This window comes from Athalia rosae, chromosome 1 (assembly GCF_917208135.1).
Source record: "Athalia rosae chromosome 1, iyAthRosa1.1, whole genome shotgun sequence".
In the NCBI taxonomy this organism is placed as follows: domain Eukaryota; kingdom Metazoa; phylum Arthropoda; class Insecta; order Hymenoptera; family Athaliidae; genus Athalia; species Athalia rosae.
Window position 1 is genome coordinate 20,026,130 of NC_064026.1, and position 14,117 is coordinate 20,040,246.

Here is a 14,117-nt window from a genome sequence, read left to right on the forward strand (position 1 = left end):
TTCTGATTTGGCTTAGCTAGTTTTCACGACGATCACTGTGACGAAAACTACTACGCGATGTGATTTGTACATTTGCAGTTTCAGTCGAGCTCCCTAATCGTTCGAGTCAATTGTTTTCCATAATGAAATTCGACGCGATTGGATCGATGTTCTTATACTATCCTCTTTTCAAGCGTACACGAACAATAGAATTGCTATCGCACTGTATGCAAGAAACGTTTTTCACAGTGGTTGAGATTTTTTCGGTAGAGAATACCGAACTTTTGGTTTAATATGTGAGGATCAGTCTGACTTTTTTTTTACGGAGGGCAGTTGATTATTTATTTTGAATTTCATACATCTGGAAGATGTAAGCACGTAATGAAAAGTATAAACGATGTCCCAATGATGTATACATTTGTTATGCGAAGGTCACGCTGAGGAAATGGAAAGTCAATTCCTACTTCAATCACAGCATCAGCGTTTGCTATCCGTATCTGTTTTCATTTTCATAGTAGTGAGTAAAAACCAGTCTTAATCGTATGATTTGTAAGGTCTCATGTGCCACTGTTCGCCATATTGTGATCATTTTTGTACCGTGATTTCAACTCACACGTTTCGGTTAATGTTGCACCATAGATATTGCACTCTCTATAAAATGTAGCCGCATTTACCAGTCGAAGCATCCAACGAAAGGTTTCTCTATCTTTAGTGTGTTTTGATTTTTTGGTTTTGTAGCTGAGCTGGTGAGCTCCTACGCCAGTCTTTTAACGGTACATTATACGTAGCTCAAGAATGAAAAATACAGGTCAGTACAGTTATAGGGATTACACCGCGGCTGATGTTGCGAGAAGTGACATTTGCTTTGCTGCTTCGAAAAGAAGTTCATTTGAACGAGTATTTTATATGTCATTTTAGGAATTTGATAAAAATTTATTTGCTGACAGGTATAATAATCTCAATGGTCATATAGTCGGCGAACTTGTAAAACTGTAAGATTGTAGAGCGTGGTAATGTCGGTATGTAAAAATTTGATGCACACACGTTACACGCAAATCTGTTTGCAGCGATTGATTCCGGTTAAACTAATTATATTTGTTGTAACGACCGAAGCAATTTTCCGCGAATCTACCGATCTCTGGGAATTCTAAATAGTTATGTTGATGCCTGGAAAAATAATAGAAACATTCATCGTAATGTATTATTATATTAAGCGATGTGTTTTCTTCATACGCCTTTGCTTAAACTAATGATATGAGGTCGACACGATTAAAACCAAAGTGCGGTGAGAGGGGACCATCACCTAGCCAGTAGCGTGGTCGCGGTTGAGGATAACGCAGCGTGGTCAGACTTGCGTTTAAAATCTGCGACGGTATTTCAATGATTGGATACTTGACGGTAATGGTATTCACAATAAAATCATTCCAATGATACGTACTGCAATTCATAGTGCAGAAACAGTGATAGAAATAACCGTAAGCGGCGCGATATTCAGTCTTCAATGAAACACCCGGTGGAATAGATTAGGATCTACAGATTAACGAATAGTGGTTGCTATGGGTTTCGATTCTGATGACGATTTTGTGTATAGGTGTGAATTGCACTCGAGGAGAAGTTACGCTTCGACGTTGATCTGAAACACTCACGCCTCGTCTTTATGACGATGATGCCAAATGATCGTAGTTGATTGAAGTCCAGTTGAAGGATGTGTGATATTTATACAGACAGCGTTATGTTGATGTGAGATTTTTTGTGCGAATCTTCAGCTTGGAATCCCTACTTCGTTCGACAAATCCGTCAACTTTATAAGGAAGGAATTGCGAGTACATTTTGATTCGCCTTCACCGTTCAACATTCACTTTTAAAACAAACTCGCAACAATGGACTTCGACGAAGTCCTCGAAGAACTTGGAGAACTTGGGAGGTTCCAGTTGACAAATTATATTTTGGTTTGTTTGCCGGTATTTTTCAGTGCTGCTAATAGCCTCTCATACGTGTTTGTTGCTGGAACGCCAGATTACAGGTAAATCACCATTATTCAGTTGCGAATTTGAATTTGTTGGCAAACAAATTTCCCGTTGATTGCGGTAACGCGAAGCTTTTATAGCTTATCCCGAGAACAGTTCTATAACAAGATATTCGATTCATTATATTCATCACTGCGATTGTCAGATATAAATGATATTTTCCTTCCGTATATTTAAACTAACGAAGTGTTATAGAAGAGCATCGTTCTCATTTGGTAATCAATGGATTACCTCTCGCCGGTCAGGCTGTGATTCCTATACTAGGTATTATACCTACCGTCTTAGAAATAAAGTGCAGAACGCGCTGCCGGCTATCATTGGGCAATTCAAAAGTCACCTAATTGTACGAAGCGATAGTTAAATTTATCGCGCTACAGCTACGGAATTTAAGATAGCACGCCGCCTGACAATTTTTATGCGATTATATTATTTAGTTTTGAACATTTAAAGAATTGAGTTAAACTAACAACAAAATGAACATTCTTCTCAAGTCTAATCTACTTCAGAATATAGACAAATATGTTTGCCACCTAAATTATTGCACATTGCGTTCGTACAATCAATTGTAATGAAACTCGAGTTTATTTGTTTGACACAATAATTGGATCGAAACTAACTGCGGTGGTAATTGAACGTGATCCGTAATATACATTCAAGTGAAACAAGTATGCCAACCGACGATCACAATACAAGTATTACATGTTTATCTCTCATGTTGTTCCCATTATTCATCATAACATGATTCTAAAAATTCATAATTGCTACGACATAGTCACAGTGCATTGAACTATAATGAAACTCGCTGGGAAAAAAATGAACAAATCACTCGATGACCATCAATCTTTTCATACTGATAAAGCACCGCCTTCTTCGTAATGATAACTTCAACGATATCATCATCTACTTGAAATACATGCATTAGCCTCCGCGTTATTTACCTTCGGCATTACCTTATTTTTGTATTAGGATCGAATTATCGATTTACGTTCATATCCCACTCAAAGTCTTGGAGGATTTGGAATCCTTTTGTGAGTGAGGATGATAATCGAAGTCAGACTTGAACATCGAATGCATTCATGCTCCTCAGATGCCGTATAGAGGGATGCGATGATCGTATTTCACCGGACTATTCAGCATCCTGGGTGAACCGTGCAATTCCTGACTTGGAATACGAGACGGGTACGGCCAATTCTAAATATGTTCCAAGCCATTGTAGCATGTACCTCCACGATAACGCGACCGTCGGTGAAGGAGCTTTTGCAAATAACGACACCTGCCCGTTGAACTTTTCCACGGAATCCATTGTGCAGTGCACCGAATGGGTTTTTGATTCGAGGGACTGGACCATCGTAGGGGAGGTCTGACGACACGATTTTTTCGTAAATTATTCATATCAATTACCCAAATATGTTATCTTGTCACGTCATATTCTAAACTTTCTTTACGTGACCACTTTTGCTCATGGAGACATGAAAAATTAATCGATTTCGAAAAATTTCCAATCTATTGATAGTGCCGGTTATGAAAGAAGTACAAAAAAATTTGCTCCGTTGAAGATTAACGTGGACTATATTTCAGACGTTGATAATAACGTTGTAGTTATAGTAGTTCGAGTACTACAGAGTTGGAAATGGTTAAATCCCCATTGAAGTGATTTTTTTTCTGACTTTCAACAACTTGTCATCTGTTTTATTTCAGTGGAATCTCACGTGTAATTCCAATCTATGGAAACTTTCACTAATCGGAACGATACACTTTGCTGGCATATTTTGCGGCTCCATGTTCTTCGGAACGCTTGCGGATAGGTAAAAATAATGTGTTTCATATGCGACAGCGATTGAAGTGTATTAATGAGCTTTGACCAAGTTGAATGAGCGGAGTGGAAAATCATTTCAATCATAATTCGATGTATTTGTAACACCAGTACACCGGAGACGTTCACGTAATCAAGCTTATTGTCAATCTGGTTTGTCGGATCCCGAACGCGATTGACCTTGGTACTGCTGTAGTCGCTTAATGATGACATAACATCAAGTTATAATAATTAAGAGTACCATTAACCGGTTTTCCGTACATCTAGCTGTGTGCAACAGGGAAGATCATATTTATCGCTCGTAAAGTCTTCTTATTATTAGTGCAAAAAGCGAAACATTTACAATCTGTAAATTTGCTTCCTGATCTTCGCTCGAATGATTTGGCCATTTGTATCACGAAATCCATTTCGACACCACCTATAAATACAGAAATCAATGCGATTCTTTACCAAGCGAAGCGATAAAATGACTTGTTTTCCTATAAAATCTACGAGACGAGTTTTTTTTTTTTTTTTAATTTTTCGAAGCTTCCTAGTATAAAAATGGAAGATCGGCGGACAAACCAGCTGAATAAACTGATTTCAAGGATATAATATAATGACAAGGATTCATGTATAGTCGTTACAGTGAAAAATGACCAACAAAGCTGGATATTTTCAGGTATGGCAGAAAACTAATGTTTATAGTAAGCATAATGCTGATGACTGCAGCGGGTATTGGACAAGTGGTGTCAAATAGCTACGACATGTTCGCAGTTTTTGTCTACCTAAACGCAGTTGGAACTGCTGGAATATATCCCCTTGCTTTTATAATCGGTGAATACCTAATCGAGAGAAGCAATAAAATATAATGAAAGATAATCTTTTCATGGCAATTAAAACCGAGGGTAATTATTTTCGTATAGGAGTTGAGCTGGTAGGAAGGCGGAAACGAGAACTTTGTGGAATTGTTCTGAATTATTTCTACGCTGTGGGCGAGGCGTTCGTGGCCCTTATTGCTTGGTGGTTCGGCAGCTGGAGAATGCTACAGTTGGCGGTGTCTGCACCTGCAGCCATTTTTTTGTGTTACTACTGGTTCATACCAGAATCTGTGCGGTGGTTGCTTGCCAGAAGTGAAAACCGCAAAGCGAAGGACATTGTCACCAAAGCTGCTAGGGCTAACAAAGTTGTGCTGTCATCGAGGATTCTAGAATCCATGGAGGTGAGATACGACGTATGCCGTAGATGACCGAGCTGTGACTTCGAATTATGCAGAATTAGTTAATTTCATATATACTGATTTTTGTTCTCCTTCCGATAGGACGAGTTTCAAGTCTAATTATCATATTTCAAGATATTGAAAAATTTTGTACACCTATTACGTCAAATTTCCTATAGAATGCTACAAACGAGGACGATCATGATTCGAAGAAGCCACCGATGCGGCAGATGTTGGCTATGGCCTTGAGTTCCAAAGTTCTGGTTTCACGGACTGTGATAATGTTTTACGTTTGGGCAGCCACAGCGTTCGTCTACTATGGATTGTCGGTGAACAGCACAAGCCTTTCCGGAGATAAATACTGGAATTTTGCGCTGGTTTGTCTCATTGAAATTCCTGGATGCATGATGGCGTTGTTCATTCTTCCCCGTTTCGGTCGACGGATAAGCCTCGTGGGGACTTTGATGATTTGCTCCATAACGTGCGGGGCGGGAGCTGTGTAAGAAATTCATCATCCTCCTAAAATTGATGTCCATATATTTCAGAGATATAATTTTTGAATTTCGCATGAAATATTTTTTTCACATTTCTCAGAATACCCACCTCCGTATACTGGGCAGCGATTTTACTGTTCTTGGTCGGCAAATTGGCAATTACCGCGTCGTTTGCCGTTCTGTATGTGTATACTGCGGAACTTTTCCCAACTGCTATCCGGTAAGCAAATTATTATTTTTCTTTTTTTATTCATTTATTTCCTTCTACGCAAATATTCATATCTCGCTGTACCTGTTTCGAATAAATATTGGTAATTGCTTGGTAAATATCGTTTCAAATTCAGGGAAAGCATTTCAGATTAATATAAAGTAAAATCTTCATTACGATCGAACAAAATTTGGTACTGAAATTCAACGACTGGATTCAACTCATCTTACAAACTTTGGTGATTGATTTTGTTGGAACAATTTTTTTTTTCTCGTTTCAGGAGTTGCGTGGTTGGTTGCAGTTCGACGATGTCTAGGGTGGGTGCCATGATCGCTCCTTTTGCCCCACTGCTGGGAACAGTATTCCCAGAGTTACCGTTTATCTGTTTTGCGGCTGCTCCTTTTCTCGCTGCTATCCTAGCTATATTCTTATTTCCTGAAACTAAGGGGAGGAGACTACCTGAAACTGTCAAGGAAGCTGAGGCTATATGACTAACAGTGAATTATCAAGGATACGAAATGGTTGGCGTATCAAAGGTTTTACAGGATGAAGTTTAATTTAATTTACTTAGTAAAAATCGGATAAACAGGGAGGTCAGAATATTTTTACGAGATGGCATATTTGTACATTAATATTTAGTTCTTTTAATTTATATTATAATGTGATGATTGTTTCGTTGTAACATTGTGAAATATACTGTACATACTAGCATACTTCCTATGTGAAAAACTTATCGATTTCGATACGACTTACCTTCTTTCGCGGTCGAGTCGGCTGTTGAAAATGTTTCGCAGTTTGTTCAAAAGATGCCGATACTTGGTTTGTTATATGACCGTATTACCGAAGTGAAACGAATTTCACCTTGATTCGGGTAATTTGTACCTGAAAAAAGTGTCAACTTGCGTATGAAATGAAAGTCTCAATTTAGCGTAGATTTTTTTCCTTTCGTTATTTTCTCTGGATTTTTTATTCGATTAGAATAGGGGATGAGAAAAATGCGTTAATGCAACAAATTCCGAGCCGCTTGTTGCTTTTTTGGTCCGTCTGAGATGATTTACCGTGTGCCCATTGAGTTAATATAAGGACTTCTCGAAGCGTCGACGACGTCATCGTTGGTGGACGAATTTCGAGTTACGTTAATGGCATACCAACCTGAGCGGGAAGCCTAGGCCAAAGCATTTTAATTAAATCCATACGGTTGCATGAGGGTGTAGAATTTCTGTTATACGGATCTTACCAAGGGAGAAGTTCTTGCTTCGTCCCTCCGCATTGTAGTCGAAGTTCAGATGGCGGACCGAGATCTAGAAATGAAGAAATTCTACTAACGGCTAGAACTGAAAACACGCACCTCAGCGTAACTCCAGGATATTTCGAGTTTTCGAAAACATAAATTCAAATTCGTTGTTGCCGAATGTTCTCTGATCGTCGAATTCAAAAAAAAGTTTCATTCATTTCATTGACTATTATATATTGTAATCCGAATAACGGGTATTTGGAAGTTTCTATTGAAATTCCAGTCGCATTGAATTGGCTACAGTCTTCGTATCTTCTGTGACTCACGTTTATCCTAAACTGAGAAATCACAAGACCTTTCTCCGGATGATGTTGAGGTAAATCTGAAGAGAATTTCCAGTGCAAAAGGAGTAGTGGGGTCAGAGGAGATCCTGGGACGGTCAGCCGGTAGGACGATATCGAATATGAAGACGGTGCTACGGGGGTTTCCAAGTAAGAACAAAGTTGAGGGGCGCGAAACCAAGCGCAGCGGACATTCTTCGGTCCTCGCTTCTCCGGCTCGGGTTGCGCGGTCCAAAGTCCCCGAAGGTAAAGACGTCGTTAATTCTGGATGGAGAAGAAGAAAGAGGAGAAGAACGACGAGGAGGGGGGTAGAATAAGACAAAGGAGGCGTTAGGATAATTACAGAAAGGAAGACGCCCGTAATGCGCGTTTGAGCCTTTTTAATTCTTAGCCGGTGTATTTGGAAAATATGATCATCTCGCGAGAAGGTATATGTATACGTATAAGTTGGCGAAGCTAAAGCTAATCCCGCGGACGGTATAAAAGGGACAAAACTCGAAATGAAAAAGTTATAAATTATTCGAAAGATTTAATCATTTCAAGTGTTTAGCTCGTATTGCGCCTCTACAGATATCGCTCTGACGAGAATCCATCGAGTGAGGATTTTACGGGCAAAATTTATCCAATTTTTTAATTCATTCACCCGATTAAAGTTGCCGCGTGAAACCTTGACAAATGAAACAAAACAAAATATATCTAATATATTTTTCAAGTCAACAGCCATGACGAAATGCAACGCTGACATGCACGTAATGCGGCACTGTAACGTTCAAATCTCGCGTGAATTTTTCATTGTTTCCGCTTCTTTTCTCGCCGTTCGTGTTCAATCCGGTGTACAGGCATATCGTACAAGCGTAGCTCGACTACAGGTCATTCGTGTTTCTATGCAGTGTAAATTCGGGGGCGATTCGTTGCGCCCATGTGCAGTTTCTCCCCACATCACTTTCCTTCGTAAACCGATGCAAGGCTCGCAATAATAGCATTAATGCGTTACCATCCGTAAAAGCAACGACACCAGCACTGACTGGGGATGACGATGGGGTAGGTCAGTGTCGGGGATCCCCATGGGTATTGATATAGCCATATAAGTATAAATATACGGGCATTGTACGTGAGATTCAGTTTTTGTTTTTCAAAGTCATTGAATTATTCTATTTTATGAGAAATGGAAATTTATCTGATTCGACGCTCTTCGACTACCTACTGCTTGTGTGATCCATTTGGTGCGGTAGATATTTTGAGAATTTTATTTATAGTTTTTCAACTACAAACGGCGTTCTGATTTTTAACAGGCCACGTCATCGCACCGAGATAATTCGGTTTGCTGATATTTATTCTATTATTTTACTCCGCAGATTATTCGGGAGCTGCAGACTTCGCTGTTGGGCTGGGATCGGACGCGCCTAATTGCCCAAACGAATCCAATTAGTTCGAATCAGAATATCGAGTGAAACCTGATGGATGACCCTTCAACTTCACTACACGTTCCAAATACTCCCGAAGAAAATATCGGACCATTCGTATAAATAATTAGTGCAGAGATAGTATCGCTGTGATTTTGTTTTATCCCCGTTTTTACGCTCCATGCGTACAAAAAAAAAAAAAAGAAGTATATATGATTATCGTTAATTGGATCAGTGAAACGATTTTGTTTAATTGCTAGAAGGGATATAAAATCGACTCTGGAACTAAAATTTCGTGGCAATTCATCACCCTCGGTAGCCTATCTCCGTATTCGCGAGTCACGGTACTCGTGTTAAACGTACGTCGTAACAATTTACTCACTCAGCACTTTACTATAACGGATAATCGCATATTCGTGCAAATATGTACACGTACTTGCGTAGGACTACAACTGCCGCCAATTACATCAACTAATAGTTTGATTCTTCGGCCCATTTGAAAATCGATAATTTTGACGATACGTCGATTAGTGGTGCGACGAGGGTGAATTACTTGTGCGTTGAGAATAGCGCGGGGGTTCTTTCGTGAAAAAAAAAATCAAATCACCCCACCTAAGCGTGATTCATTTTTCTATTTCAGCTCGCTGCACGTGGGGCACGGGGGCTTTGCCCGTGGGAGAACAGTGGCTACGGCTCATCGGCCATACCGCGCATTCAAATTGCGTCTGCCTAGACTCGGTATACGCAATTTTCGAATAGCAATCCAACTCGTTCGCCAAGAGGCGGATGTGGTAAGTGAGCAGCGTCGTCGAAATTTCATTTCGGGTTGAAAATTGCTCCATCTTATACGGAGGTGGAAATCGATCGTGGAACGGGTATGGCACGGATGAAGGGTTTAGAACTTCCAGAGACATTAGAGGGTTAGCGTATAAACTGTCTGGAGTTGGCGCATCAACATGATCTTGCAATCTAAAAGTTTGCTACCCCGCGGGATATAACCCGCCTTCTTTTCACTCTCAATTGTATATCGGAGTCTGACCATTGGAACGAGCTCAAAGTTAAGCGAATCATATTATACCGATATTTCAGAAAAGAGAACGAAAAGCAAACAACTTATCAAGTCGCTCATTTTTATCACCTAAAATCCGGAGTTATATATGAGAGGCAAATCAACCGTTCGCCCCCGGTGTGTATAATATCAACATCAAATTCCCATGCCAAGAGACATTCGGAGCATTCGCGAATTTGAGGTATTAAGGTAACAAAAAGGAAAAGGGGGAAAAGGAGCGTCCGGTAGAGTTCCGTCAAAATGCCCGTATTCGTGGAGCTGTATGCTCGCGCGCAGGTGAAATGAACCGTGAATATTGCGCGGGGTGTGTAAGTGCGGGAAAAATTTGAGAAATTCTCGGTGAGCTTTCGGATGACGAAACGCGTGTGTAGAAAATAGGGTGAGAGGTGGTGGGTGGTTTTCCGAGTTGCTCTTTGTAACCGTGCGCTCAGGTTCCCTCCGGTGTTGGATGTTCGAAAGAGCTATAGGGGCTGAGCTGAACACGACACGTCACCCGACGGCAGCTACTTAGTGGAATGGAATTTATCAGCGCCAGGGCCCGTCAAATAAGATTCAAATAAGACGAGGGTCACCCATCCCCAGCTTGCGACTTGCTCGGCCAGGTTAAGGCACTTTAATGTGTTTGCATTGGAAATGGTGGCCCAGCTATAATCCTATAAACCCGCGTGTTATTAGAATACAAATGAGCGAGAGCTGTCCGGGTGGTCGGAGGATTTTTATTAATCTACATACCCTGACGTCCCATGTACGCGTGCGGCCGCGGATAAAGAACTTAGCCACGAGACGAAACATTATGCATCTATGTAGGACGCATACCTGGTCATACGCAAGTAAGGGCGGCGGATGGCTTATACCGACTGATCAAAATTCAAACGTCATGCTGCAACTTCTGCAGCATGTTTACACACACATATGTACACACGCGATGAACGATTCCAACCCCCGTCTTGGCCGTATCGGCAGTTGTACTTTTTGCTCACGGCAACTTCCGTCGGTATTCGTACGCGTTACGCGTCCGAGAGATGCAAACGGTGAAACAACTCGCTCGTCCGTGCACACAGTTGTAAACGTATACGCGCTGACTGATACATGACCCCGTGTCCGCGTTGACCACGGTACGCGGTGACCCGTGTAAAGCTTACAGTCACAGTATGATATATATATATCACGCACTGTACCGTCCGTTAACCCCTTCATCAACAGTGCTTTGAGCCGGACCCCACTTTCCAGGCATCAGAGCTCAAACTGGCCATTGCCGCTTCCAACCCCTAAGTCGAGCGTCGCATCCCTCAACCGCTCTCTATTTAATCCCGATTAACGGCGCTGGCGTTCTTTTTGCGACGGTGAATAACGGACGGCCGATGATAAAAGAATATCTTTCGCAGACGATCTGACGAAGAAAGCTCATACCTCCGCTGCAGTAACAAGTTCTGCGAAGTGGATGAGTACGGTGGTTCGATAGTGAGGGTATCTTTGTGTATAGTTTCATTAGTTCGGAATGCTTGTTATCGTGGTATTGAAATTAATAGAATACTGTAGTACATATAGATTCCCTAGTGGGAGACAAATGAGAAAAGTTTGTCATATTTCTTCTTAGTACGTAGAAAAATTTCCGACTCAGTTATCAGAAACAGTGATCTGATTATTTTGTTGACGGTTCCCAATAGGAAAAACAACAAAGTTACCGATCTGTAAAAAAAAAAAAAAGAAAAGAAAATAGAACAGTCATAATAACGATAATGGTGAACTCGATTAAATAAAAAGCAGTAGTCGTAAAATGCCAATTTGGGTAACGAATAATATATGGTTTTATTAACATTCGAACTAATGATTGAGCATTATTTTATGAATCCACGTAACGTAAGCGGATACTCGGGTATAAACCGAGGGAGCGTTCCGACCTCCGCAAGGAAAAAGCCCCCAGGATACGACGCCGATAACCTCGGCTTGGCCAAAAGCGTTTTCAGTTACTAAAGGTCCACCGGAGTCACCCTGGAAGATACCGAATAAATATCATGTTAGTCAGTTTTCCTTGAAAAATATTTAGATTCCTACCGGATGTGAATTCAGTCGCCATAAAATTATCCGTCTGACATAAGCCGCAGAAAAGGGACACGACTCACCCATACCTGTTCATTATAGAGGAACATATTCTTGGAAATATTAAAGGTAAGATAGATTGTGATCCAGCTTTTTCCTTGGGGGTATATTTATAAGGGAGGGATAACTTTTCCGGTTGTATTATGTATTTATACATGATTCATATTCGTGAATAAAAGAAGGGTTTACCTTACAAGCAGACTTCGTACCGTCCAGGGGACCTGTGCAGATATTAGTAGGGTGCAAAGGGTTTCGTCCTTCGTGACGTAGAGCCTTATCAAGGGCGCGTTTACAAATGTCGTAGTCAAGAATAGGGAGTACAGCTTCCTGCAGGATCATAGGACCGTCGAAATTCTTGCCACGGCCGATGCTACCCCATCCCGTCAACATAGCGTCGCCTCGAGGGATGGTTTCTGGATATGGTAAGCTCACGGTTGCCACGAAAGGGTTTAACTCGAACGGTTTTTCCAGTTTCATGAGTGCGATATCGTACGGCGCTACGGTACTGAAAATTCAACGATATCATAAAGAATTAAATACCGCGTTTTATAGCTGCGAAGTATGCATGACGATTTGGAAGCATTTCGACCGTCTGCAGTTGTTTATGAACTCGTATAATAAAACGCGATGAAAACCGTGCGGCAGGGGGAAAGGGGGGGGAGGGAGAGGGGGAAGGAGGAGGCAGAACCGTAGAGAAAAAGCGAGGGTGGAAATTTTTTTTTCAAGACATGGGTCTCTCGACATGTTACCCCGAGTAACCTGGATAAATGAAGGTCCTGGTGACACGGCTGCTCTGTTCAGTATCCTCGGTTGTGCCTAGCTTATACTTTCCGGCCAGAACAAGAAAACGCCCCAAGGGACGAGGATGCTGCGGGGCGAGGGTCTTGCAATGTCCGGCGGTCAGGACCCAACCCGCTGTCAGAAGACTCCCTCCGCATACGTGACGCTGTTCTAACCCTCGATCGGGATCCCCCCAATGCACGGAGACCTGCCAAGGGTGAAGACCCGTCTTCGCGTTCGTTCCACCGACTATTCTTGTAGGCCTTTCGGCCAGTAGCGAGAGTTCGAAGATCATAGAGGTAACTGCCGGAGGAAAATAATTTGGTTTTTTTTTTTTAATATTTTACATACTTTTGGAACTTGGCAAATGTCATTTTCGTTTGCATTGATCACAAATACATAGGTGACGAACAATAAAAATATCATTCAAGGGGAAACGGTGTATCGTTCAAACGTATATTTTGCCTTTTTCCGACGAATGGCGTCGCCGTAAAAGCTCTCTTGGGAATGTAACGTTTACTTCCGGTTCACGATCGATAGTCGAACACGTTTATACGCTGGATTTAATTTTTAATAAGATCTCGAACGGCGAGGAACTGGACCAATAGAAATTCAATTTGTTAATACATTCTTCTGCGCGCTTCACCTGAACTCAGACGCTACAAGATTACTATCCGTCGAATCGCCATTTTGTTTCTCTATCAGAACATCGCGAGATTTCAATTGACTCTGAGGCACAATTCTCAATCATCGATGAAAATCAAACATTAACAAATCCAAAGAGTAGGAGGAATCGATATAATCAATAAAAATTCTCACCGTTTGATTCTGCGTACAATTCATGAAACAGGACAGAAACAAATAAAAGTCTTACGCACATGACCCGCATCAATTGGCAAGAAGCACAACGCGCACCAAGGAACTTACTGATGTGATCGCAACAAAGTTCACTGGTTACTGTGTTCGTTCGAAGTGCCGATCTCGAGGGAGAGAATGCCCTCCGTTTCGATAGGAAGTTAAGAAAAATGCGGATGCGGAAGACAGACGAGTTGCACTACGCAACGGGAGCACTCGACATTCTTCCATCTACTCGATTCATTATGGTTCACCTTGATCATGTGTCGATCCAGATTTGTGCGACGTTCAAAACTGGTTTAGATCATGTAAATGATCAAAAAGGGCTAACTAGCGCACATGCGGCAATGAAAACAGGCGTCTGTATATCGTTAGGAAAGTGGTCCTTATGGTTTTCTTCCTTTTAACAAGATTCCGACTGAATTTTTCATTTATACAGACTGATAATTCCTCTCCTCCCCCCCACAGCGCGCTTTCCTATTCTGGATATTATATAGGTAATCGAGTCGTTTCATTCAACATCAACTTTCTACTTTTTCATTTATTTTGTATCTACTCATGTTCTGATTATACGAGTATTTTGCCAAACGATGATAAAAAAAAAAGTCTTATAATG

At 41.2% G+C, this 14,117-nt stretch overlaps 2 protein-coding genes across 3 annotated transcripts; one reads left to right on the forward strand and one right to left on the reverse strand.

Moving 5' to 3' along the window:
• Positions 1-876: 876 nt before the first annotated feature.
• On the forward strand, positions 877-6,432 carry LOC105684876 (organic cation transporter protein-like). Of its 2 annotated transcripts, XM_020851714.2 has the most exons (9): positions 877-1,377; positions 1,571-2,002; positions 3,094-3,364; positions 3,705-3,811; positions 4,481-4,635; positions 4,725-5,020; positions 5,197-5,516; positions 5,612-5,731; positions 6,000-6,432. In XM_020851714.2, the coding sequence occupies exons 2-9, from the start codon at positions 1,860-1,862 to the stop codon at positions 6,208-6,210; spliced, it is 1,623 nt and encodes a 540-aa protein (XP_020707373.2). In that variant the 5' UTR covers positions 877-1,377; positions 1,571-1,859; the 3' UTR covers positions 6,211-6,432. The 2 variants fall into 2 exon arrangements, with proteins under 2 accessions (XP_020707373.2, XP_020707372.2); XM_020851713.2 differs by having other exon boundaries at positions 877-2,002.
• A 5,131-nt stretch (positions 6,433-11,563) lies between these two features.
• Positions 11,564-12,941, reverse strand: LOC105684755 (trypsin-like). The gene is made up of 3 exons (XM_012398379.2): positions 12,616-12,941; positions 12,056-12,371; positions 11,564-11,758 (listed from the first exon to the last, which is right to left on the reverse strand). The coding sequence occupies exons 1-3, from the start codon at positions 12,939-12,941 to the stop codon at positions 11,591-11,593; spliced, it is 810 nt and encodes a 269-aa protein (XP_012253802.2). The 3' UTR covers positions 11,564-11,590.
• Between the last annotated feature and the right edge of the window lie 1,176 nt (positions 12,942-14,117).